This window comes from Canis aureus, chromosome 25 (assembly GCF_053574225.1).
Source record: "Canis aureus isolate CA01 chromosome 25, VMU_Caureus_v.1.0, whole genome shotgun sequence".
Taxonomy (NCBI): Eukaryota; Metazoa; Chordata; class Mammalia; order Carnivora; family Canidae; genus Canis; species Canis aureus.
Window position 1 is genome coordinate 26,892,642 of NC_135635.1, and position 27,519 is coordinate 26,920,160.

At 42.9% G+C, this 27,519-nt stretch overlaps 1 protein-coding gene and 1 pseudogene across 1 annotated transcript; both read left to right on the forward strand.

Annotated features, from left to right (window-relative positions):
• Positions 1-1,169: 1,169 nt before the first annotated feature.
• LOC144297121 (cationic amino acid transporter 3 pseudogene) lies at positions 1,170-27,519 on the forward strand (annotated as a pseudogene).
• On the forward strand, positions 12,420-14,758 carry LOC144297123 (cationic amino acid transporter 3-like). The gene is made up of 2 exons (XM_077870828.1): positions 12,420-13,541; positions 13,859-14,758. Exons 1-2 carry the CDS (start codon positions 12,579-12,581, stop codon positions 13,868-13,870), a joined length of 975 nt encoding a protein of 324 aa, XP_077726954.1. The 5' UTR covers positions 12,420-12,578; the 3' UTR covers positions 13,871-14,758.

Consider the following 27,519-nt stretch of genomic DNA (forward strand, 5'->3'; position numbering starts at 1 on the left):
CTCTATCTCTGAGGAGTCTTTTCTCTGTTTGCAGATTAACATTCTGGGAAGGAGGAGGCACCTTTCTTTGGTCACTCTTTCAGCATCTTGGAAGACATACACTTTAAATGTTTAGAGCAGGAAGCTCTGTAGTCAGGGATTATAACTTTACTTCCTCCACGCAATGCTCAACACACAATCAATTAGAATATGCTATGAACACTGAGTGGAACCTGTGTGACTGTCTCAGGACATCCCTCATGGTGAAGCCTAAGACAGTTTCCTTTTTGTTTTATTCCTAGAATGATAGGAAAAAATGGTGACGGTGCTGGGATACATGTAAGTGGTAGAGAAACCATAGGAGATTCTGGGAGAGGCAGCAAGAGGATGTTGTGCTCTCTCCTTGTTTAAAGAACTCTTGAGGGGCACCTAGGTGACTTAGTCAGTTAAATGTCAGACTCATGATTTTTGCTCAGGTCATGATCTCAGGGTTATAAAATTGAGCCCCTTATTGGGCTCTGTGCTGAGGATGGGGCCTGCTTGAGATTCTCTCTCTCCCCCTCTACCCTTCTCCCGGCTCACAATTTTCCCTTGAGGGAAAGAAGGAAAGAAAGAAGAAAGAGAGAGAGAAAGAGAGAAAGAGAGAAAGAAAGAAGAAAGAAAGAAAGAAAGAGGAAAGAAAGGAAGGAAGGAAGGAAAGAAGGAAGGAAGGAAGGAAGGAAGGAAGGAAGGAAGGAAGGAAGGAAGGAAGGAAAAGGAAAGAGGAAGGGACGGAGGGAGGGAAAAAGGAAGGAAGAAAGAAACTCTTGACCGGCTCTTCAGATCTGGGACTGACCTCCAAATAATCACAGGCTGGGCTCCACCTGGCCCCCCACAATCTCCTCTAGCCAACCAGGACCTCTTCCAAACCCAGGACCCTGGAGAGCTTGTTTACTTATAAATTCACATCTTGCTGCCAACAAAGTCTCCAACAAAGTCCCATTTAAGCTCTCAGTCAACCGCCTCACCTACACAAGGCCCCGCTAGTCTTCCATTGCCCACCTCTAGCCTTCCTTCAGGATTTTGGCTAAGCCACCTCCTTCACACTTTCCCACTGTTCCCAAAGCCTTGGCCTCCCTTGAAGCCACACCTCCCAGAGGCTCCACCTCCCTGAGTGCCCCTCCTGCTGCTGCCTTCTGCTAAGCTCCTCTAAGTCCTGACCCCTTGGCGGAGTCTTTCCCTGTCCCTGGGTTTGGCTGGCACTTTATTCTCAGGTCTCTCTCCTCTGAGGCAAAAATGAAGCCCATCGGTAAGTAATTTCTTCTGTTTATAGAGTTGGAAAAAAACTGAGACAGAGCCAGAGAGGAAGAAGGCTGGGCTTGGAGTGTCACTGGCTTAATTAATTAATTAATTAATTAAGCCAATGTCTTGTGGGGGATTGAACAGAGGGTATCTCATGGCACCAGAGCTATACTTTGGATCAGGAGGTGTAGACCAGATGCCTTGTGAGTTTAGGAAGGGAGGTAGGTTTGCTAGAGTCTGAAGGATTGGGAGGCTTACACTCTGTTCTTCTCCAGACCAAAAAGGGTCTCAGCTCTGATGAGCAAAATCTGAGTTAGGGAAGATTATTCCGTGGCCCTTCCCCACCATCCTCCCACCTGTTTGCCCTGCCCTCCTTCCCAGCTTTTCCTTTCTGACCTGGTGCACAGCTTGCTTTCTTCGTCTCTGTCTCTCCCACAGGGCCCAGCATACCATGTGCTTACACATGTTCTTTGAATGAATGAAGAGTCTTCCACCTGGCTCTGCTGCATCCTTCATGTTTTGCCCCACTTTCTCACTGAAGAGTCTGAAAATCTCTGTATCATATTTTCTTAGGGAGGACATTGGTGTGGACTTTGCTGAACAGAGGTCAAGTGTAATAAGGTAGGCCCCTATCACCAGGCAGGATTTAAGGGGCTTCTCCCTCTAGGCTCAAGGAGACAGATATCTATTTTTACAGCTGCTGAAAGTATCTCCTTACCTTTCTTATCTAATTGAAAAAAGTTGTGGTGGGGATGGATTATGGGCCAAGTCAAGCTGTAGGAGGAAAGATTACCAAATTCCCCTGGGGTGTGGCTGCCTAGTGGTCTTTAAAATACTAGGTCTTCAAGAGGGAGTTTGCTGTTATCAGAAAACTTGTTTACAACCCTAATTTTAAAGGCTTTTAGAGGGATGCCTAAGTGGCTCAGTGGTTGAGCTCCTGCCTCAGGCTCAGTGTGTGATCCTAGTCCTAGGATTGAGTCCCACATCGGGCTCCCTGCATGGCGCCTGCTTCTCCCTCTGCCTGTGTCTCTGCCTCTCTCTCTGTGTGTCTCTCACTCTCTCACAAATAAATAGACAAAATCTTTTAAAAATAATAATAAAGGCCTTTATAATCTTAAACTGTTCTCCTCCCTTCCCACCACCGTGTACACTGTGGGCAGTACTCCAACACCAGAAGCCCAGACAACACTTATCCACATACGACACCATTTTTATTGAATATATGTGGCAAATGTTCATCTCTAGGTTATCTTTCTCTTGCCCTGTAGCGGACTTTGGCCAACTTCTCTCCATTATCAATTGATATGTGCTTCCAAAAGGCAAATTCACTTTTAACCTTAGTTTATGTGAAATCATGTGGATTTATTTAGAAATAAATCTAAACAGCTGCAGTGAAAGCAGTCTGTCATGTCACTCCCCCATGGAGGCTGTATGCCATCTCTTCTTTGGCATCTAGAGAGGGAGGTAAATGCAAGAATGAAGCTTGTTCAGCCCTTAGTGTGTTGTTAGACACACCAGGCATCTACTGAGAGCTCTGCAAAACTTGTCTCCATGCCTTGTTTTCAAACTCTGGAGGAGGTCTCTATTTAGTGTGAGAACTCAATATGTTGTTCACAGAACATGAAATTTAGTAGGCAACATGTGAAACTCTCAGTATTTCTAAGGTTTCTAACACATCCAGAGTAACAGCCAAAGTCCTCACAGTGACTCTTAGACCCTACATGAAGGATCTGGCTTCCTGCTTTCTCTCTGACCTCTTCCTTTGAACTTTCCCCTCACTCACTGTGTCCTGGCCCCACAGGTCTCCAAGTTATTCCTCAAAAATAGCCAAATACTGTTTCACACCCAGTAGGATGGCTGCAATTGAAAAACAGAGGATAATGAATGTTGGTGAGGATGTGGAGAAATTGGGACAATTGTGCATTGATGGTGGGAATGTAAAACAAGGCAGCCACTGTGGAAAACTATATGGTGATATCTTAAAAAATTATATATAGCTACCATATGATCCAGCAATCCCACTTCTGGGTATATATTCCAAGGCATTAAAAGCAGGGTCTACAAAAGATATTTGTATATCCATGTTCATAACAGCATTAGTCACAACAGCTAATAGGTGAAACAACCAGCATGGTCATCAGTGTATGGATGGATCAACAAGATATGGGATATATACACAATGGAATATTATTCAGCCTTGAAGAGGAAAGACATTCTAACACATCCTACAACTTGATGAACCTTGAAGACATTATACTAAGTGAAATAAGCTGGTCACAAAAGGAAACTATTATGATTCCACTTACATGAGGTACTTAAGTAGTCAAATTCATAGGGACAGGAAGTAGAATGGGGTTGCCAGGGGCTGCAAGGAGGGAAAAATGAGGAGCTACTATTTAATGGGTATAGTTTCAGCTGAGGAAGATGAACAAGTTCTGGAGATGGATGCTGGTGATGGCTGCATAACAATGTGAAGGTGAGGCCTTCTTGGACCACCCATTTTATTATACTTTTATTTTATTTTATCTTATTTTATTATTTTAAAGATTTTGTTTATTCTTGAGAGACACAGAGAGGAAGGCAGAGACATAGGTAGAAGGAGGCTCCTTGTAAGGAACCTGATGTGGGACTTGATCCCCAGACCCCAGGATCACGGCCTGAGTGGAAGGCAGATGCTCAACCACAGCCACCCAGGCATCCCGTGGACCACCCATTTTAAAATCACAACACCGCTCAGCACATCCTCACCTTTTTTGCTTTCCTTTTCTCTGCAGCACAGATTCCAAATCCAACATAATGTAGATTTTCGTTAAATATTTGTTAGTTTTTGCTTCCCACTGTAGGAATGTAAGCAACTTGAGTGGAGGGATGGATATTTGTTTTCATTTGCTTTACCCATAATGCTTAATATTTGGAGACCAAATGAAGAATGCTGGAGGGGAGGTGGGTGAGAAGATGGGGTAACTGGGTGAAGGGCATTAAGAAGGACATGGGATATAATGAGCACTGGGTGTTATAAGCAACTGATGAATAATTGAACTCTACATCTGAAACTAATGATACACTACATGTTAATTAATTGAATTAAAAAATATTTTGGGGAGCAGTATATTTCTTGAATGAATAAATGAATGACCATGATTGAAAACAGCTTCTAGAGAAGGAACAAAGAGGAAGAGAAATTGGGAAGATTCCATTCTTCATTTGGTTTTGTTAACTAATTTCTTCTATCCTTGGATATGAGATTCAACCCAGTATTCAGGTGGCCTTTGCTCCGTTTACCTTTTCATATGTATTCTGACCTGTTTCCACTTTGGAAGTGTTGGTGTACACATGCACCACACTTACTATTATTTTAAGCTGTTGCCCTGAACACAAAACCCCTACTGTTGTACTCCTGACCGCCCCCAACCAGAGTTACAGGGTTGATTGAATTAGGACTTCAGAAGTTCTGAAGAAGCAAAACTTAACTAAAAGCTTTATACTTTTATGCTTGGGAGCCACTAGTTTGATTGGGTCTAGAGTTTTCATTGTCTGGAAATTTTAAGAAGGACAAGAGAATTTATATAATTTGAAATCATGAAAGAGCTGTGTGTGGATACAAAGGGATTGCTGTAATCTCTAGAGATGTTGCATTTAAGGTTCACCTTGAGAACTTAAAATAGCTTTTAACAGCTTCATTAGCCTTTCTTTCATATCTATAGCAAACTGCTAGCAAAGCAACTAGCATCCAAACTATCTTTGAAACAATTCAGGAGGAGCAACAAGGCCGACTTCCTGATTGGCAGGAGTGTTAACACCCAACTACAGGAACCAATGGAACTTATTGCCTTGGAAAAATATTTTGAAAAGAAAAGGTCCAAAATGAGGGAACCCTTCTCAAGATAGAGGAATGAACACAATGACCACCAGTGCCAAGGAGAGTAGGTTGAGCTGGCTGGGAAAGCAAGACTATCTGCAATTTAGTGGGTGGATTTTTGGATTTGACAGAAGATCTTCTGGTAGACTTGGTTTGGAACTTTGTTTTAGAGTTTGGAAGGATCTCAGGGAAACAGAGGCAAGAGAGGGAGAAAAGTGGTGCCACAAGCATCAGGGAATTCATACAAGCTGGCTACATGTCCCCAGGCCCCCTCTGTATTTCTTTTAGCACCTCACCTAAGTAGCACCTCCTTTGGAAGAGACTGTTTCCTAATTAACCTGATATTCATAGACCTAGGGGCCACATTGGGAAATGTTTTAAGGAAACAATCTTAAAATAAATGATGGGGCATGTTCTAATCTCCTGTTTTTATCTGGGATTGGCCCTTTCTTTCTTCCAAAGGGGAAAAAAAAACTAGGAATCTCAAGATCTAGAAGTCATTCAATACATCTATATATTCATTTTCTCTGTCCTAAATGCCACTTATGGTTGCTTGGTACAATTATGAGCCTATCTCTGTCCTGAGTAGTGAGGGTTAGTGTGGAAGTATGGAAATCAGAAGGAGGGGGTACATGAAGTCTGGTCCTGCTCTCTGGAAGCTTTTAGATTATGAAAGAATTTAAATGATAAACACAGGACACCAGCAGACAGAAAGGGAAAATTATCTCAGCTCAACACCAGGAAGGCTTATAAGTCCAGAAAGGTAGGGGAAGAAGGTTAGAGACAGAGATCAGTCAGAAAGGCTTAGGAAAGTCTTCCTAGATCATGTGAAAAGGTTGTAGAATAGGATTGAGAAAAAGCTAGTGTTAACACTCCTGCCAATCAAGACTGGACAGAAAGGAGTAAGGAGAGCGTCCCTGGCAGGGCAGGTAACTTATCCAGGCCACAGACTCATCCCAGGAAGGGTGAATCAGGATGTGAGAAGCTGAGTTAGGAAGGGGGTGATGGGCCTGAAGGCAGGGGGAGTTTTGGGGGCAGGTCTCTGATAGCTGGGTCAGAGATCTGGACTGAAGGGAAAGCATTGGAAGAATCACATATTACTGCACAGAGAGAGGGCATTTCTGAACATGGTGTTTGAGGATGATGTTTCTCTGTATGGTTACAAGCTGATTTTGGGATAGCCTCTGTCAGGATTCCCAATTATGTATTAGGTCTCTCTTCTTTAAGTTTGCTTGTTCATTGTTTGTTCTGCTTGCTTCTGTTGGAGTCATAAAATATGATTATTTAATCCAAAGATATTTTGTTCTTTAAGTTGCTTCTCTGGTATCTTCACACTTTGTGGGCTCATTGTCCCACATCTTCAGTAAAAGTGGGAAAAGCTCAAGGACCACCCTGAAAGCAACAGAGGAAATAGAAATTATCAAGCATTACCCATCTCTGACCCTGCCATTCATATGGTCCTCCTCTGAGATTCCTGCTTGGGGTCCATGGATAGAGTTCAGAAGAGTGAATGACATTTTCTTTGGTTGGTCACCTCAGAGGGGCCTGTGATTCAATAAATGTGAAGAACCACTGGTGTGTCTTTGTTGGGAGGTAGGTGGCTGTGGACAGTTTCCCAAAGAGAGAAACATGGTACAAGCATCCTTAGTGCCAACATTAGGAGACTCCAAGGACAGTTGAAGGAGCTGGAGGAGAAAGAGGAATTGGGAAAAGGGAAATGGGTTCAGAGGGAACTAGTAGGGGGATGCCCCGTCTTCCCTGTTCTTCACCCTCTTTCTAGCACATATTCTTTCTTTGTATTCTCCATGTTCTGGTGGTCACAGGATTCCGGTTCCCCTTCTATTTAAATCTACTGAATGTCTGCCATTTATCAGGCCCTTTACCAGGTCCTCTCACAACATTATCTCCTGCAATTCCTGTGTGGAACCTGCCATGCACAGAGTGGGGTCAGTCCCTCTCCCAGTCATGGTGTGTTAGCATCATCACTTCCTGTCAGGCCCATTTCAATGCATTTTATTTTCCCCTTTCATCCTTTTTTTTTTTTTTTAAGATTTTCTTTATTTATTCATGAGAGACAGAAAGAAGGCAGAGACATAGGCTGAGAGAGAAGCAGCTCCCCACAGGGAGCCCGATGTGAGACTCAATCCTGGAACCCCAGGATCACACCCTGAACCGAAGGCAGACACTCAACCACTGAGCCACCCAGGCGTCCCTCATCCTTATTTTTATTCTCATTTCCCCTCCTCCCTGGAGGTGCTTGCTTTAGTGTATTTAACAAATGCTCCTCCAGTCCATGCTCTACATATGTATTTAGATAAATTAATCAACAAATACAGTGCTGACTCCGTCAGGTACAGATGTAAGTGCAGAGAATACAACCGGGAGAAAAACAGTTTTAAAAATCTGGCTTTTGGGGATCCCTGGGTGGCGCAGCGGTTTAGCGCCTGCCTTTGGCCCAGGGCGCGATCCTGGAGACCCGGGATCGAATCCCATGTCGGGCTCCCGGTGCATGGGGCCTGCTTCTCCCTCTGCCTGTCTCTCTCTCTGTCTCTCTCTCTCTCTCTCTCTCTCTCTCATAAATAAATAAATAAAAATTAAAAAAAATCTGGCTTTCACGGAGCTTACATTCTATTGGAGTGAGACAAAGTGAGCAAATAAGTAAAACATGTAGTGATCAGTACTACAGAAAAGAGGTCTGTTGTGGATGCTTAGGAGGGGACTGCAGTTGTATGTGGGGTAATTTAGGAAGGCTGTGCTACAAACGTGCTATTTCACCAAAAGTAGTGAAGGAAGCTGCCATGTGGATATCTGGGCTAGAATTAGTGCTGTTATAGGGGACAGCCAGTACCAAGGCCCTGAGGTAGGATCTGGACTGGTATATTAGAAGGTCTAAAAGCTTAGAAGACCAGTGGCTAGAGAGAGATGAGTGGGAAGAGAAAGAAAAGGTTGAGAGGTAGCTGAGTCAGTGACTAATACTGTAGAACTCTGTAAGCTATTGCAAATGAAAACTTTGGCTTCTACTCTGACTAAAAAAGGAAACTAGAGGAAGGTTTCCATGAGAGAAATGATGTGACCTTTTTAACAGATGCATGTGGATGCTTGACAAATACATAGCATTTTTTGGATATTTTTAAATTGTATATAAATGGCATTTTATGTATACCTCACCTGCTTTTACTTTTGCTCCCTAATGTTGTTTCTGAGATATACCCAAGTTGGTATCTGTAAATCTGTTGTATTATTTCTGACTGCTGTGTCATATTTTATTGTGCACACAGCACATTTTACTTATGTATTTCTCTAGGAACAGACATTGGCACAATCCCCACTTCCTGTCACAAACAGTCCTGTGATGAACGTGTTCACATGGGCTCCTTATGGACTCAGAAAATTGTTTCCTAGGGGTGTACACCTGGCACCCTGTGGGGTGGGAAGGTATGTGCATTCTTAATTCCAATGGGATTGTGCTTCAAGATGGTGACCCAGCGATACTCCCCCCAGCAGTACATGATGGTTTGTATCTTCTCACTGAATTCTCATGCTGACCCAGTGAGGGAGGTCAGGTGAGGGCCCTTGTGGCTAAGGAGACTGAGGCTTAGAGAGAGTGAGGAAATTCCCCAAGTTCATGTGGTCACACAGAAGAGCCAGGGCTCACATGCAGCATTTCTGACATAGTATTCACTGTTCTTAACACTGTAGTACCCAGCACTGCTTTTCCCAGAAATAAGATGAGGCATCCATAGGCCAATTTATCATCATCATCATCATCATCATCATCATCATCATTATCATTGAACTCGACCTTATATTTTTCAGTTTTTGGTCTAACTCAGTGAGCCTAGGACCTCCCACATGTTTAGCACCAGCATGGATGAGGATGTCTAATTAGAGACTTAGAATCCTTAGAGTTTCAAGACAAATTATACAGAAAATGAGGGCTAGCACACAGGCTGTAGTTTTAGTGAATGATTTTGTAACTAAACACTTATAGACTAATTGTTTTTCAATTTGGGGATTTCGATATTAAGGCCATATTGTTTGCTAAGCACTGAGTTAAGTAATTTCCAGGCAGGCATAATTTCACTTAATCGTCACAACTACAGTAGGAGGAATTTACTTTTATTCCCATTTGACTATTGTGGAAACTAAAGCCCCAAGAAGTGAACTAATTTGTACAGAGTCAACAGCTGTGAGGTTTAATTGTTATTTGAACCTGAACCATCTACCTGCAGAACCTTACTCTTTACTAATAAATTGTGCTGCCCTTCTGTGAATTTTACAATTTCTTCTCTTTGAACTTCAGGACAGTTTCTACTCAGGTGAGATGATTTAGAGCAGTCATGGGAAGTCCAGGGCTAGTGGACAAGAATCTCCAGGGGAAGAGGATCTGAAGTTTGAGTATGTCCCCAGGTGTCTTCACTAGGCCTCCTTTTGTCCCTGAAGTGAGAACCTCTCCTTAAGACATCCTACCTGGATTATGGCACTTGAGCATGATGCCTTCAAAATAGTAGGAATTCTCTAACTGAATGGTTGGTTGCCTATAACCCCAGGAAGCCTCATATTTTTAAACAAGCTTCTTCAAAGGTAAACAATTCTTTATCATCCTATGTGGCTCATAACTGACACACAGTTATGGATAATGTGTGAATAATGGGCAGTCAAGGTTTTATTGCAATTGGTTTTCCCTCCACACTTTTCTTTTGCTTGCCCTCTACAAGGAAGGTGATAGCATTTATATCTTTACTTGATCCAGGTATATAAAGCTTGCCTGGCTAAAAGTATGTATCTCAAAGTCAGGTAGATAGGATTATGTGCTCTCTCAGGTTACTCTTCACAGTGTGGTCATTTGGTTAACAACTACTTACTTACAGTCTGAAGGAGGAGACAGGCAAGATGGCTGGGATTTGGATACATTAGGATAAATGGCACATGGGGGAAGCCCAGGTGCTATGAGAGCACATAGGAAGGGCAGCATAATGGTCTGGGGAGGCTTCCTGAGGAAGCACTCTTGAGCTGGGAACTGAAAGAGAAGTGGAGATTAGCTAAGTGAAGGGGTCAAGAAGGCATTAGAGGCAAGGGAACAGAATGAGTGTAGAATTTAGCAGCTGGAGCAGGAACTGGGCAGGGGATGAGGCTGGAGGAATGAGCACAGTTCACATGATGAAGGAAGGAAAGACTATGAGGGAAGGGCAGTGGGAACCACAGAAGGGTCTGAAGCCTGGGGTAGGGGGAGGGAGCACCTCAGTCACATATATAGTGTAGAAGGTTTCCATGAGCTAAGAACTGTGCCTTCTTATATATCTTGGGTGTTTGTTGGTAAATCATAACATTGGAACTGGTGAGTGGCAAATAAGGAGTCTAGATGGATTTGTAGACATCTTATGGGGCTGACCCATAAACCAATAGTTCCTTTTAAGGAGACAGAACATGAAAGACTCCTAACTCTGGGAAACGAACTAGGGGTGGTGGAAGGGGAGGTGGGCGGGGAGTGGGAATGAATGGGTGATGGGCACTGAGGGGGGCACTTGACGGGATGAGCACTGGGTGTTATTCTGTATGTTGGCAAATTGAACACCAATAAAAAATAAATTTATTATAAAAAAATAAAAATTAAAAAAGAGTCCCTTTTAATTATCTATGGAGAAGACCTCTCAATTTCAACTTGATCTTTCAGTCTTTTAAAACCTCAGATAACGGGATCCCTGGGTGGCGCAGCGGTTTAGCGCCTGCCTTTGGCCCAGGGTGCGATCCTGGAGACCCGGGATCGAATCCCACATCGGGCTCTCGGTGCATGGAGCCTGCTTCTCCCTCTGCCTATGTCTCTGCCTCTCTCTCTCTCTGTGACTATCATAAATAAATGAAAATTAAAAAAAAAAATAAATAAAACCTCAGATAACATTCTTGTGATTCTCTCAAAACCAAAGCCTAAGCACAGAGGAGAGTTGGGGTTCTCTGTTCTCCATTTCTGGGGCTTTGCAGTGAATTATTCATCCAAAGCCTTTCTCAAATGGAGGGGACAATTTGAATAGCAGCAGGTGGGGGAGGGAGTAGGAAGAAAAACATGCAGGGTCTCCAGGCCCCTGGCAGCTGACATCACAGATGGCGCAGGGTGTGTAGAGAGCACAGTGTGGCCAGTGAGGAGACTGTTTGCAGAAGTGAGCTCACCTTTTCTCCTGGAACTCAGAGAGGGAAGAGACAGAAGGAAGAATTGTTTAGGTTGTGAGCTACTGAATGAGGTGACTCATTTATTTTCTCTCTACACATCACACTCTTATAACTGTGTACATAAAAACTATAACAAACTTTGCCTGGTTGCTTAGGGTGAGATGTATTGAATGCCAGAATTCACAAAACTGTCTTCCTGGCTTCTTTCCCTTCTCAGTCCTGGCTCCTGGGGTGGCTGATGCTCCCATTTCTGCAGTATTTCCTTCCCAGGCAGCCTGGTCCTCTCCTTCTTGCAGGTGGTTATGAAGGCCCTGCCCCTTTATCCCTTCTCCTTTCTGTTCACATCAGAGCCTAGGTGGATAAAGGGAAGGGGTGGACTATACACTCTTGACCATCAGTAGAGCTGAATGCATGAGGCAGAATGAGGAGAAAGGGGGGGAAAGTGCCATTTGACCTTGGATAGCTGATATAGAGGCTAAGGGTTTTTCAGTTTGTTTTTTTAAGATTTTATTTATTTGTTCATGAGAGACAGAGAGAGTGAGGCAGAGACACAGGCAGAGGGAGAAGCAGACTCTCTGCAGAAGCCCAAAGTGGGACTCAATCCTGGACCCCAGGATCACGCCCTGAGTCAAAGGCAGACACTCAAACTCTGAGCCACCCAGGCATCCCGAGGCTAAGAGTTTTAAGATTGAAGGATCAACATTTGTATGTTAAAGCTAGATGATATTTTAAAATGAATTCATAATTGCAAAGAGGCATCCAGCTGATTAATTAATGTGTCATAACTCACACTCAAGCACCATGCATATTCCTGTATGTGAACTCCTGCACTATACATTCATTTCATGTTAAGTCTTAAACTTTAATTAGTACATGAAGCTACCGGAATTAGATGAATGCAATGGGATGATACACGTGTGGTGTGTAAAAATGGTAAATGTTGGAAAGTATTTGGACCTTTTTTCTGGGGGAAAAGCAGTGTTGATATTTCAATGAAGTCTTTGGTGTCCTCTTATATGCTATTTGGGTTGCAACAGGTGACATGGCACTTCTGAGTTTGGTTGGTGAGCCGAATAATGGGCTCAGTAAATATTGATTTGCTACCATGCCTTAGGCATTATGGAGAGGCAGCATAAGAAAAATATGAAGCAGCAGCTTTAAAGCCTGAACAACAGAACTCACCATCCTCAACCCAACTGAGCTTAACTCAGCCTCACTGAACCCGATCTGAGTCTCTCCGAACCCTGCACTTGCTACAACTCTGATCCTACAATCCTCTTCAATTCCAGCTAGGATGCCGTGTCAGACACTTCGCAGATTGGGTCAAAAGCTGGTACAGAAACGTAAACTGGAGAAGCCAGAGGCTACAAATAAGCAATCCAGAAGCCTGAACACTGTGGAATTAATGGTCCTGGGTTTGGACTACATACTGGATATAAGTGTGTATTTCCTGGCTGGTGAGGTAGCTAGAGATATAGCAGGACCATCTACTGTGATCTGCTTTTTGGTGGCCGGCCTAGCTTCAGTGTTGGCTGGACTGTGCTATGCAGAGATTAGTGCCCGGGTTCCACACTCTGGCTTTTCATATCTCTACACTTATGTCACTGTAGGCGAACTTGGGGCTTTTGTCACTGGCTGGAACCTCATCCTCTCCTTTGTTGCCTATACAGCCCTCGTGATCCAGGCCTGGACTTTGGCTTTGGACAATCTGTTTGGGAACCAAATCTCTCAGGCCCTGACTGAGAGCATTTCATTGCATGTTTCCCGTGTTTTTGCAAAAATTCTAGGCTTCTTTGCCATGGGCCTGGTGTTGTTGCTAATAGAATTGCTGACTCTGAACATTAGGCAGCTTTTTTTGGTTTCTAAAGTGGTCACAGTGGTGAACCTTTTGGTTGTCAGTTTTTTCATCATCTCTGGCTTCATGAAGGGGGACCTGCACAACTGGAAGCTCACAGAAGAGGACTACATAAAGGCTGGACTCAATGAGACATCTAGCCTGGGTTCTCTGGGCTCCGGAGGATTCATGCCTTTTGGCTTCCGGGGGATTCTCCGTGGATCAGCTACCTGCTTCTATGTATTTATAGGTTTTGGGTATATTGTTGACATAGTAAAAAGAACCCAGAATCCCAAGCGTTCCATCTCCATGGGTATTGTGATTTCATTGCTCATCTGTTTTTTGGTGTATTTTGGTGTCTCTGTGGCACTGACTCTTATGGTGCCTTACTACCAGCTCCGACCTGGAAGCACCTTGCCTGAGGTATTTGCTCATATAGGATGGGCCCCTGCTTACTATGCTGTAGCTTTTGGATTCCTCTGTAGTCTTTCTGCAAGCTTCTTGGGCTATATGTTCCCCATAAGTCAGGCTATATATGTGATGGCACAGGATGGCCTCCTCTTTCCTGTCCTTGCCAGAATCAGGACTGGCACATGTGCCCCCATCATGGGTACCATGATCTTTGGCATTACTGTAGCAATCATGACATTCTTCTTTGGACTCACTGATCTTGTGGACCTCATGTCACTTGGGGCCCTGCTAGATTACTCCCTGGTGGCTTTTTATGTTCTCATCCTCAGATATCAGCCTGAGATGGAGAGTGGAGGAAATGAAGCACAGGTGCAGGAGGAGAATGGATCTGCAACAGAGAAGCTCACTCTACACCGAATAATTTTTCCAGACAGCTCCACCCCCACTCCACTCTCTGGCCAGGTTGTCTCTGTTTGCTCCTCACTGCTTGCTCTACTGCTGACTCTGCTCTGCCTGGTCCTGGTGCAGACCCAGTGGCCAGGTCTGCTTTCTGGAGACCCATGGTGGATCACAGTGGTTGTGCTGCTCCTGGTGCTCATCACTGGGATCACTGGGGTCATCTGGAGACAGCCACAAAGCTCCTCTCCCCTCCACTTTAAGGTACCTGGTCTGCCTCTCCTCCCACTCCTGAGCATCTTTGTGAATGTTTGTCTTATGATGCAGATGACAGCTGTCACCTGGGCCCTACTTGGTGTTTGGATGCTGATTGGGTTTGCTCTCTACATTGCCTACGGGATCCAGTATAGCCTGGTCTCTAACCATATTTAAGTTAGGGCCAAAATTGTAGACCTGAACTCAGCAGTACCAGTACATATTTGGTTGGACATTATCATACCTGAATGCAATCTGATTCCCCTGCAAAACAATGGGGAGAACTCTTGAGCTGATGGAATGTGGGGCTTCCCATGGATAATTGGTAGGAAAATACTAATACAGCTCTGCTTGTGTTGTGGAGTGAAGGATTTTTTTTTTTTTTGGTTGCTTTTCTTTTTTTACTAGTCTGCTTTTCAATTGTGTCTGTAGCTTCTTGCTGCCTTTAAAACAATTATTATTAAAAGAAACTAGACAAAGTGTTTTTGTTTTCCTTGGGTAAATACACAAGAGGGGAAATACTGGGTCATATAGTTATTCTATTTTGAATTTGTTAAGGAACAAGCATACTCCTTTCCATAGTTGGTACACAAATTTACATTTCTACCAACAGTAATATTCCATTGTGTGTGTGTGTGTGTGTGTGTGTGTGTATATATATATATCTTCTTTATCTATTCATCTTTCGATGGACACTGAAATGATGAATACCCACCAATTGCTTCAATGTGGATAGAACTGGGGGGCATTATGCTGAGTGAAATAAGTCAATTGGAGAAGGACAAACATTATATGGTTTCATTCATACAGGGACTATAAAACATAGTGAAAGGGATTATAGGGGAAAGAAGAGCAAATGAGTGGGAAATATCAGAGAGGATGACAGAACATGAGAGACTCCTAACTCTGGGAAACGAACAAGGGGTAGTGGAAGGCAAGGTGGGCAGGGGGATGGGGTGACTGGGTGATGGGCACTGAGGGGGACGTTTGACAGGATGAGCACTGGGTGTTATACTATATGTTGGCAAATCGAACTCCAGTAAAAAATATACAAAAAAAAGGAAAGTTTATCATTGTGACATTGTTCAAATTAGGACATCAAGGAAGAGTCTTTCATGATATTCTTATTAAAAATATGATCTTGATTGTAAAAAAAGTTTTCACTAACAGTGCATCAGAATTCCTTTTTCTTCAGGTGTTCACCAACACTCATTCTTTCTTGTCTTTAATTCAATCATTCTGATTGATGTAAAATGATATCTCATCATGGTTTTAATTTGCATTTCCCTGATGTTTAGGAATGCTGACCATCTTTCCATGTGTCTGTTGGCCAGCTGTATGTCTTCTTAGGAACAATATTTATTCAGGTCCTGTGCTCATTTTTAAATTGGATTATTTGGGGGTTTTGGTGTTGAGTTGTATAAGTTCTTTATGTATTTTAGATATTAACCCCTTTATCAGACATATCATTTGCAAGTATTTTATATCATTCGGTAGGTTGCCTTTTTGTTTTGTTGGTTTCCTTTTCTGTGCAAAACCTTTAGTCACATGAGTTAGAAAAGATGTGTCAACTCCTATGTTTATTGCAGCATTATTCACAATAGCCAGGAAATGGAAGCAGCCCAAGTGTTCATTAATAGATTAATTGAAAAAAATAGATGAATGGATAAAAAAGATGTGATACACATACAAACACAACCCTTCCCACACACACACTGGAATATTACTGAGACATAAATAAGAATGACATTTTGCTATTTGTAATGAAAAGATTGGACCAAGAAGTTATAATACTAATTTTAAAAAGTCAATCTAAGAAAGGCAAATATCCTATGTTTTCACTCATATATGAGACTTAGGAAATTTTTTAAAATGAGCAAACAAGAAAAAAAAAGGAGACCATGAAAACCACCTCTGACTCCCAAATATAGGGAATAAATGAGTGACTGTGAAAGATGAGGTGGGTGTGAGGATGAGTGAAATAGAGAAAGGAAATAAAGAGTGCACTTATCATGATTAGCACCGAGAAATGTGTGAAATCGTTGAGTCATTATATTTTACTGCTGAGAATAATTGTATGTTAATTATACTGCAATAAAAAAATGAAAGAAATTAGAAAAAGGCAAAAAAAAAGATGAAATATGAGCCCTGCCTTTAAGAAGCTTATATTCTAACACAATGGGTAAAGCATAGCTGTAACACAAAGTGGACAGTGTTTTCATAAGTAATATGCAAATAAAGTGTCTTGGGAATTCAGAGTGGAGGATGATTATTTATGGCTGGCACAGTGGTGAGGGTTGATTGGTGAAATCAGAGAAGATTTTGTAGAGGATTGGCATTTGAGTTGGCTCTCTCCAGGGACAGATAGGATTTTCCACATATAGGTGGCAGGAAGCAACTGTAGGCAGTGAGAACACCAGGAGGAAAAGCACAGGAAAACGAAGCAGTGTTCAGAGCACACTGAGCAGGCTGTATAGTTTGAACCTTGGCTATGTGAAGGGGCAATAGCATGCACAGGTGTCTTGCAGCCAGAGCTTTCCTCTGAGCACAAAGCACTCTGGCTTTGAACCTACAGCCCATGCTGAAAATCCCTAAGGCTGGTTCTTCGACTTGGCGACATCAGCATTCTTGGATTTTCAAGTTTCTCTACTGTTGTTGTCTGCTTTGGTCCACCTGCTCAGAAAGTGCACATCTGAGAGCCATGTGTTATGGATCCTGATCTTGTTTCCACCGTTAAGCAGCAATGTGAGCTTGGACAAGCCACTCAGTGCCTTCCATGATCTTCTTTTTTATCTATAACATGTGAAGTTAGAACCAAGCATTTGTAAAATTCTGTGTACTTAAAAAAAATCCTATGATTTCCTCTGGCTCTTCTGACCTGTTATTCTCTCAACTGTGTCCCTTTACTGCACGCGATCTGAACCTGCATCCTGCCCATTTATCACTAGAACTCATTGTTGGAGCTTTGGAGGTACAATAAATAAGATCCTATTTTTCCCTTCTATGTTTGGAATAAACTGATAATCAAGGACATAGAGACAGATAATCAAACTATCAGCTTTAGATCTGCAGCTTAAATTGGCTTGCTAATCCTACATCACTCAGACAGACTGACTTACTCCTCATAACAACTGACTTACTCCTCATAACAAGTAGTACTGAGCAACCTCTGCCTCCCAATACAGGAGCCTACTTTTATGAGAATTTCTCCTGTATGATCAAGTTGGAATGCATGTGTCTTTTGGGCAGGTTGGCTCTGGATAAAAAACAAAAAACTGGAAAAGGCTAAGCTGGGTATGCTCAGTTCTATTTATACAACTCACTAATCAAAGTTACAGTGAAGAGGGATGGAGAAAGGCCAGGATTAGTACTCTGCTCAGTGATGCTCAAACTTCAGCAGGGGTCACCTCACCTGAAGGGCTTGTGAAAACATATTGCTGGGACTCCATCACCAACATTCAGAATTCAGTAGGTCTGGGTGGAGCCCAAAACTTGTACTTCTAACAAGTTCACAGGTGATGCTGATGCTGCTGGTCCAGGGGCCACACTTTAAAGACTCAAAGCTCCATCTGAAGGCCTTGATGATGTAAAAATGAAGTGAGGGAAACAAAGGTGCACTTTCATTGTCTGGAAATTTTAAGGAGGAGGAGAGTATTTATACACTTTGGGATCAGGATGGAGCTGTGCTTTGATACAAAGGGATTGATAAAATTTCTAGGGATGTTACATTTCAAGTCCACTTCTGTGAAATGTTGAGAACTTAAAAATAATTATTAAACAGTCTCATTAGCCTTCCTCTCCAGTATTTATCAGACTTTTAGTGAAGCAACTGGTATCTAAACTATCTTTGAAGCTACTCAGGAGGAGCCGCAAGGCCAACTTCTTGATTGGCAGGAGTGTTAACACCCAACCACAGGAACCAGTGTTAACACCCAACCAGGAACCAAAGCTTAACTGCCTTGGAAAAATGTTTTGAAAGGAAAGGTCCAGAGTGAGGGCACTACCCATCTCAGAGACAGAAAAGTGAACACCATGACCTCCAGGACAAAAGAGAGTGAGTGGAGCTATCTAGGAAAGCAAGACTACCTGCAATTTCATGGGTGGATTGTTGGATTTGACAAGAGTTCTTTTTTGGGAACTTGGGATGAAACTTTTGTTTGGAGTTAGGAAGGAGCTCAGAGACTGAGAGAAACACAGGGAGGAGAAGGGAGGGAAGGGGGAACCAGGGCCATTATGGAATCCATACAAACTGGCTTCATGTACCCTGGCCCCTCTCTGCATTTCTTGAAGCACCTCTCCTGGGCCAAGGACATCCTTTGGGAGAAACTATTTCCTACTTAAACTGAGATTCACAGACCCAGGCCTCTCATTAGGAAATATCCTCAGAACACTCTTGAAATAGATGCTGATGTATGTTCTAGTCTCCTGTTTATTACACCTCTATCTGGCCTTTTCATTATTTTTAGAAATAAATAAATAAATGTTCTAAAAAGTCTTATAGGAATCTCAGGATATAGTGGTCAGTCAATACAGCTCTATTTTAATTGCCTCTGTTCTAAATGTCACTTATGGCTGCTTGGTACAATTACAAGCAGACCCTTGTCCCAAGTAATGAGGGTTGAAACTGTAAATATAGAAGTCAGAAAGAGGAGGGCATACATGGATCCTGATGCTTCCATATGGATGCTCTTAGACTGTAAAGGAACTTAAGGGACACACCCAGGATACCACCAGATTAAATGGGAAAATTAGTTTCAGCTGACCATCAGGACGGGCTATAAGAGCTGGAAGGAAGGGGAGGAAGGTCAGAGATGGAGATCAGTCAGGAATGGATTAAGAAAGGTTCCTCAATGTAGTGGAAAGACTGTAGAATAGAATTGAGAGGAGGTATAGGATCAAGACTGGACAGAAGGAGTAAGGAAGGCCTCCCTGAAACTGTAGACAACTTACCCAAGCCAAAGGCCCATCCCAGAAAAAGTATGTCATCATGTGAAGAGCTGAAGTGAGGAAGGAGGTGATGGACCTGAGGGTAGGCGGAGTATTAAGGTGGAGCTCTGGTAGCTGGATCAGAGTTTCTGGACTGAATAGAAACCATTGAAATAATGCAAGAGTATTGCTCAGAGAAAGGGAATTTATGGACATGGTGTTTGAGGATGATCTTTCTCTTGAGGATGTATGGTTATAAGCTGGATTGGTAGACTCTCTCAGGATTCCCAATCATGGGTTTGCTTTCTTTACTGTAGAGTGGCTTGTTCATTGTTTGTTTTTCCTGCTTCTATTGGAGTCATAAAATGTGATTCTTTAATTCCCAGATATTTTGTTCTTTGGATTGCTTCTCTGGGATCTTCATACTGTGTCTGGGGGCCCACTTTCCCTCGTCATCAGTAAAAGTGGGAAGAGCACAAGGACCACCCTGAACAACATAGCTGGGGGAAACAGAAATTATCAAAAACACTAGCCCTCTCTGACCCTGCCATTCAGATGGTCATCCTTGGGAATCCTGCTCAGGATCCATGAATGGACTTCAGAAGAATGAATGACATTTTTTTGAGGTGACCAACCTGAAAGGTGTCTATGATTCAACAAATGTGAAGAACCACTATTGTGACTTTGTTGAGGGTAGATGGCTGGGGGCAGTCCCCCAAAGAGAGAAACATGGTACGAGCATCCTTAGTGCTAACTACAGAAGCCTCCAAGGGCAGTGGAAAGAGCTGAAGGAGAAAGAATTGGGAAAAGGGAAATGGATTCAGAGGGAGCTAGTAGGAGGGGTGTATCATCTTCCCTGTTCTCACCCTCTTTCTAGCAGGTCCTCCTTCTTTGTATTCTGAATATCCTGAAGATTACAGGATTCTGATTCCCCTTCAATTTAAATCTATTGAGTGCCTGTAATTTTTTTATAATAAATTTATTTTTTATTGGTGTTCACTTTGCCAACATACAGAACAACACCCAGTGCTCATCCCCTCAAGTGCCCCCCTCAGTGCCCGTCACCCATTCACCCCCACCCCCTGCCCTCCTCCCCTTCCACCACCCCTAGTTCATTTCCCAGAGTTAGGAGTCTCTATGTTCTGTCTCCCTTTCTGATATTTCCCACACATTTCTTCTCCCTTCCCTTCTATTCCCTTTCACTATTATTTATATTCCCAAAATGAATGAGAACATACACTGTTTGTCCTTCTCCTATTGACTTACTTCACTCAGCATAATACCCTCCAGTTCCATCCACATTGAAGCAAATGGTGGGTATTTGTCGTTTCTAATGGCTGAGTAATATTCCATTGTATACATAAACCACATCTTCTTTATCCATTCATCTTTCGATGGACATCAAGGCTCCTTCCACAGTTGAGTGCCTGTAATTTATTGGGCTCTGTACTAGGTCCTCTTACAACATTATCTCTTGCCATTCCCATGTCTAACCTGCTGTGGAGTCAATCCCTCCCTCAGTAATGACATGTTCAGGCCCCTTTCAATGCATTTTATTTTCCCCATTCATTCTTTTTTTTAAAGATTTTATTTATTTATGCATGAGAGACAGACAGAGAGAGAGAGAGAGAAAGAGAGAGAGAGAGAGAGAGGCAGAGACACAGGAAGAGGGAGAAGCAGGCTCCATGCAGGGGGCCGGATGTGGGACTCAATCTTAGGTCTCCAGGATCACGCCCTGGGCTGAAGGCGGCGCTAAACCGCTGAGCCACCCGGGCTGCCCTTCCCCGTTCATTCTTACCTCTATTCTCATTTCCCCTCTTCACTGGAAGCACTTGCTGTAGTCTATATAACAAATGCTTTCCAACCCATGCTTTACATGTGTATTTAGATATAGTCAATCATTTACCAAATATAGTCCTGCTTGTGTTAGGCACAGATATAGATGTGGGGAATACATCCAGGAGCAAAACAACTTTAAAAATGTCCTGCTTTCATGTAGCTTACACTTTTATGGAGTGAGACAAATTATGAAAAAAATAAATGAGTAAAACATATACTACCTTAAGTAGTGACAAGTACTATGGAAAAATGAAGGGTAGGGAGATGCCATCTGTCTGTGGTTAGGAACAGGCCATGGTTGTATGTGGGGTGATTCAGGAAGGCAGTGTTACAAACTTGCTATTTCACCAAATGCAGTGAATATCCAGGCTAGAAGTGGTGCAGTAATAGTGGACGGCAACAAAGGCCCTGAAGTAGGGTCTTACCTGGTATGTTAGGAGGCCAGTGACTAGAGAAAAATGAGTGGGAAGAGAGAAAAACAGAAGGTGAAAGTAGCTGGGTCAGTGACAAATACTGTAGGACTTTGTAGGTCATTATAAATGCAGACTCTGGATTCTATTCTGAATAAAAAGAGAAACCAGTGAAAGGTTTTGAGCACAAGAATAATATGACATTTGACAATTTTAATAGGTATATTTGTCTTCTTGACAAATATCCAGCAGTTGTTGGTTGTTTTTATGCTGACATAAATGGCTTTGTGCTATAAACATCATCCAGCTTTTACTTTTGCTACCTAATGCTGTTTCTGAGATCTACCCAAGTTGCTGTCTATAAATCTACTTTATTATCTCTGACTTCTGTGTAATATTTCATTGTGCACACATGGCACATTTTACTTACTATATATTCCTCTAGGAACAGACACTGGCACAGGTCCTACTTCCTGCCACAAATAGTCCTGTGATGAACATGCTTAATGGGCTCCTTATGGACTAAGGAGAGTTTCCCAGAGGTGTGCACCTGGGAGAGGGGTTGTGGGATGGGAGGGTATATGTGCATCCTTAATTCCACTAGAATTGTGCTTCAGGATGGTGACCCAGTGATGCTCCGCCAGTGGTGTGTGATGGTTTGCATCTTCTCCCTGAATTATCATGCTGATCCAATGAGGAAGGTCAGGTGAGGTCCCTTGTGGATGAGGAGACTGAGGCTTAGAGAGAGTGAGGAAATTCCCGGAGTCCATGTGATCTGTGGAAGGGCCAAGTCTCATAGCCAGCCTTTCCTCCATAATGGTCATTGCTCTTACCTCCATAGTACCCAGCACTACCCCCTCCAGAAATAAAATGAGGCATCCACAGGCAAAGAGGCTATTATTACCATTATTATAAATATTGCATTTTTTGATATCTGGCCTAACTCAGTAAGCCTAGGACCCCCCAAGTGTTTAGCACCATGGGATGACACGAGAGGGACAAGCACAGGTCAGATGATGAAGGAAGGAAGGAGATGAAGGAAGAGCAGTAGGAACCACAGAAGGGTTTGAAGCCTGGGGGTGGGTGGAGGATATCTCATCAAACTTGTTATGTAGAAAAGGTCCATGAGATAAGAACCGATCCTCCTTATCTATCTCATGTGCTTCTTGGTTAATCATAATACTGGAGCTGGTGAGTGGCAAAAAGGAGTCTAGATGGATTTGTGGACAGGACAGAAAATCTGTCCCATAACCCAAAGATGTCTTTTAACAATGTATAGAGAAGAGTTTTCAATTATTTTCTTGTGTTTTTTTTTTATTTTTTATTTTTTATTTAAATTCTACTCAGTTAAAATATATGGTAATATTGATTTCAGGAGTCGAATTTAGTGATTGATTATTTACATTTAATACCCACTTGTCATCAAGTACAGTCCTTAATACCCATTACCCTTTTAGCCCATCCCTGTCCATCTCCTTCAATCAAACCTTCAATGTGTTCTATATTAGACTTTTCAAATTTGACTTGATTTTTTTGCCTTTAGAAACCTCTACAAACATTTCCTAAAATTCTCTCAAAATCGAACTCTGAGTAGGGAAGAGAGTGGGGACTGCATCACTTAGTTTTCTCTGTTCTCCAGAGTCCTTTTTGGGGCATTGCTGTGAATTGTCCATCCAAAGCCTTGATCTCCTTGTGGAGCTGATTATTTAAATAGCAGCAGGGTAGGAGAAGGTAGGAGGAACCACATGGAAGGTATGTTCATTAAAAAAAATAATATATATATATGTATATATACATATATATATATTCAGACAATGGTTTGAATGAATTAAAAATAATTCTTTTTGAAAAATTAGCATGGAGTTATAATTGAGTATTTTGACACAAGCTCACAGAGCAGAGCAGGGTCTCCAGGCCCCTGACAGCTGACATCACAGATGGCACAGAGTGTGTATAGAGCACAGTGTGGCCAGTGAGGAGACTGTCTGCAGAAGCGAGCTCACCTTCTCTCCTGGAGCCCAGAGAGGGAGGAGACTCTCCCTCCCTAGGTTGTGGGCTACTGAGCTAGGTGACTTATTTTTCTCCTTACCCATCACATTCTCATAACTGTGGATATGAAAACTGTGAATTTTGCCTGATTGCTTTGGGTGAGGTGTATTGAATGTCAGAATTCACAAAATCACCTTCCTGGCTCCTCTCCCTCCTCAGTACTGGACTCTGGAGTGGGGCTGCTGCCCCCATTTCTGCAGTATTTCCTTCCCAGGCAGCCTAGTCCTCTCCTCCTTGCAGGTGGTTATGAAGGCCCTGCCCCTTTCTCCCTCCTACTCTCTGTTCACAGCACCCTTGTGGTCCTACGTGGGTAAAGGGAAGGGGTGGTCTGTACATTCTTGGCCATCAGTACAGCTGAATGGATAATGCAAAATGAGGAGAAAAGGGAGCCAAAGTCCATCTGACCTTGGCTAGCTGATGTAGGGGCTAAGGGTTTATGAATGGGGAACCAAATTTGTATTTTAACCTCAGATGATATTTTTAGAATGGGTCTATAATTGCAACGAGGCCGTCCAGTCTGTGGATTTTATATCATAACTCATGCTCAAGCACTGCACATACATCCCATGTGAGAACTACTGTATGATACCTCTATGCCCTGTTGTGTCTCAGAGCTTAATTAGTACATAAGGCTACATGAGTTAGATGAACCTAAGTGGGAATGTATCATGTGATATGTTATAAAGCAGAATGTTGGGAGCCATTGGCCCTTTTTCTGGGGGGAAAGCAGGGTTGCTTTTTCTATGATGTCTTTTGGTGTTCTGTGATATTTGTGCTGCAGTAAGTGACATGGGACTTCTGAGCTTTAGCTGGTTGGTTGAACACCATTGTTCAATAAATATGTATTGTTTACTTAGGCACTATGGAAGGATAGCACATAACAGGAAAAATTTGAAGCCATAGCTTTGAAGCCTGAGCAATGGGCCTTCGCAGCCCCAACCCAACTCAGCTTAACTCAGCCTCATCGAACCTGATCCCAGACTCTCCACTCCTGGACTTGCTCCAGCTCTCTGATCCTAGAATCCTCTTCAATTCCAGCTAGAATGCTGTGTCAGGTACTTCGCAGAATTGGCCAAAAGCTGGTACACAGACGTATACTGGAAGAAGACGTGAATGGGTTGGCCCCTGCCAGAAGACTGAGCACTCTGGATTTAGTGGCACTGGGTGTGGGCTGCACAGTGGGGGTAGGTGTGTATGTCCTGGCTGGTGAAGTGGTTCGAGATCAAACAGGACCATCCATACTGATCTGCATGTTGGTAGCCAGCCTATCTTCTATGTTGGCTGGTCTGTGCTATGCAGAGTTTGGTGTCCGGGTTCCTCATGCTGGCTCTGCATATCTCTACACCTATATCACTGTAGGTGAACTCTGGGCTTTCATCACTGGCTGGAACCTTATTGTGTTCTTTGCTGCTCATACAGTTACTGTGGCCCAGGCCTGGACCTTAGCTTTTGACAATTTGCTCGGAAACCACATTTCTCAGACCCGGCATGAGAGTATTTCACCGAATGTTCCCCAAGTCCTTGGAGAAATTTTAGGCTTCATTGTTGTGGGCCTTGTGTTGTTGCTCATGGAATTGCTGATTCTGAGGAATAGGTGGATTTTCCTACTTTCCAAAGTGGTCACATTAGTGAAACTTTTGGTTCTCAGTTTTGTCATCATCTCTGGCTTCATGAAGGGGGACCTGCACAACTGGAAGCTCACAGAAGAGGACTACAAAAAGGCCGGACTCAATGACACCTCTAGCTTGGGCCCTCTGGGCTCCGGAGGATTCGTGCCATTTGGCTTCCAGGGGATTCTCTGTGGATCACCTACCTGTTTCTATGCATTTATAGGTTTCAGCATTATTATTTCCAGAGTTGAAGAAGCCCAGAATCCTGAGCGTTCCATCCCCATGGGCATTGTGATTTCGCTGCTCATCTGCATTTTGGTGTATTTTGGTGTCTCTGCATCACTTACACTTATGGTGCCTTACTACCAGCTCCGACCTGGGAGCACCTTGCCTGAGGCATTTCTCCATATTGGCTGGGCCCCTGCTTACTATGCTGTAACTTTTGCATTCCTCTGTAGTCTTTCTGTCAGCCTCTTTGGCTTTATGCTTCCCATACGTAATCTGATATACATGATGGCACAGGATGGCCTCCTCTTTCCTGTACTTGCCAGCATCCAAACTGGCACATACGCCCCCAATGTGGCCACTGTGATCTTTGGCATTATTGCAGCAATCATGGCATTCTTCTTTGAACTCACTGATTTTCTGGACCTCATGTCAGTTGGGGCTCTACTAGCTTACTCCCTGGTGGCTCTTTGTGTTCTTATCCTCAGATATCAGCCTGAGATGAGGTATGAGAGAAATGGAGTGCAGGTGCAGGATGAGAATGAACCTGCAGCAGAGAAGCTGACTCTACGGGGACTGTTTTTTCCAGGCAGCCCCACCCCTACTCCACTGTCTGGCCAGGTTGTCTCTGTTTGCTCCTCACTGCTTGCTCTACTTCTGACTCTGCTCTGCCTGGTGCTGGCCTCGTGGCCAGGTCTGCTTTCTGGAGACCCATGGTGGATCACAGTGGTTGTGCTGCTCCTGGTGCTCATCACTGGGATCACTGGAGTCATCTGGAGACAACCACAGAGCTCCTCTCCCCTTCACTTTAAGGTACCTGGTCTGCCTCTCCTCCCACTCCTGAGCATCTTTCTGAATGTTTGTCTTATGATGCAGGTGACAGCTGTCACCTGGGCCCTACTTGGTATTTGGATGCTGATTGGATTTGCTATCTACTTCAGCTATGGGATCCAGCACAGCCTGGTCCCTTAACCCCACTTCGCTTAGGGCCCAAACTGTAGACCTTGAACTCAGCAGTGCCAGTACATATGTGGTTTGATATTATCATACCTGAATGCTGTCTGGTCCCCCTGCACAGTAATGGAGAGTACTTTTGAGCATATGAAAAGCCAGGCCTCCCATGGGTAGTTGGTAGAAGAACACTAATACAGCTCTGTATTTATTGTGAAATGAAGGATGTGTTTATATTCTTTCTCCTTTTTTTTTTTTGATATACTTTTCAATTGTGCCTGTACTGCATATTGGATTTTATAAGGTTATTATTAAAAGAAACTTGACAAAATATTTTTGTTTTCTTTGGGTTCATATTCAGTAGTGGAAATACTGCATAATATGGTAGTTTTATTTTTAATTTTCTGAAGAACTTCCAGAATGATCTCCATAATGGCAGCAACAATTTACATTCACGCTGACAGTTCATAAGGGCTCCTTTTTCTCCACATCCTTGCCAACACTTGCTATTTCTTGCCTTTTTAATTTTACCTATTCTGTGTAAAGTGATACCTCAGTATAGTTCTAATATACATTCCCCAGTGATTAGTGATGCTGAGCATTTTCCATGTGCCTGTTATCCATCTGGTATGTCTTCTTTGGAAAATGTTTATTCAGGCCCTCTGTCCATTTTCTATTGGATTAGTTGTCGTTTTTTGGTGTTGATCTGTATAAGTTCTTGGATGTTAACATGTTATTGGATATATCATGTGTCCTGTGGGTAAGTTGATTCTGGATAAAAAGAGAAACCCAACAAAAAAGTGAACATGGCTGAGCTGGGCACGTTCAGTGCTCTCTTCAATTCACTAATCAAAGTCACAGTAATAGAAGGGGTAGAGAAAAGCCAGGAATAGTACTCTGTTCAGTGATGCCTAAACTTCAGCAAGTGTCACCTTACCTGGAGGGCTTGTGAAAACAAAAGACTGCTGTGACTAATCCCCAGGCTTGGGAATTCAGTAGGTCTGGGAGAGACCTAGAACTTGTCCTAACAAGTTCCCAGGTAATGCTGATGCTCCTGGTCCAGGGACCACATTTTGAAAACCAAAGCTATAGCTGAAGACCTTCCACATGTAAAGATGAAGGGAGGGAAACAATGGTATACTTTGAACATTTACCATCATTTAATTAAACATTTAGATTAAAATATGATTGTTAATCCTTTCACAGTGGGGAAATCAGTGAATCGTTTTACAATGTATATGTATACCAAATCACCACAATGTACTCATAAAATATCTTAAAATTTTATGTCAATTATACCACAATAAAGCTGAAATTTTAAAAATGAAA

Bases quoted from the DNA above. Each gene is read 5' to 3' on its own strand.
- LOC144297123 (XM_077870828.1), top strand. From the start codon at position 12,579: ATGCCGTGTCAGACACTTCGCAGATTGGGTCAAAAGCTGGTACAGAAA.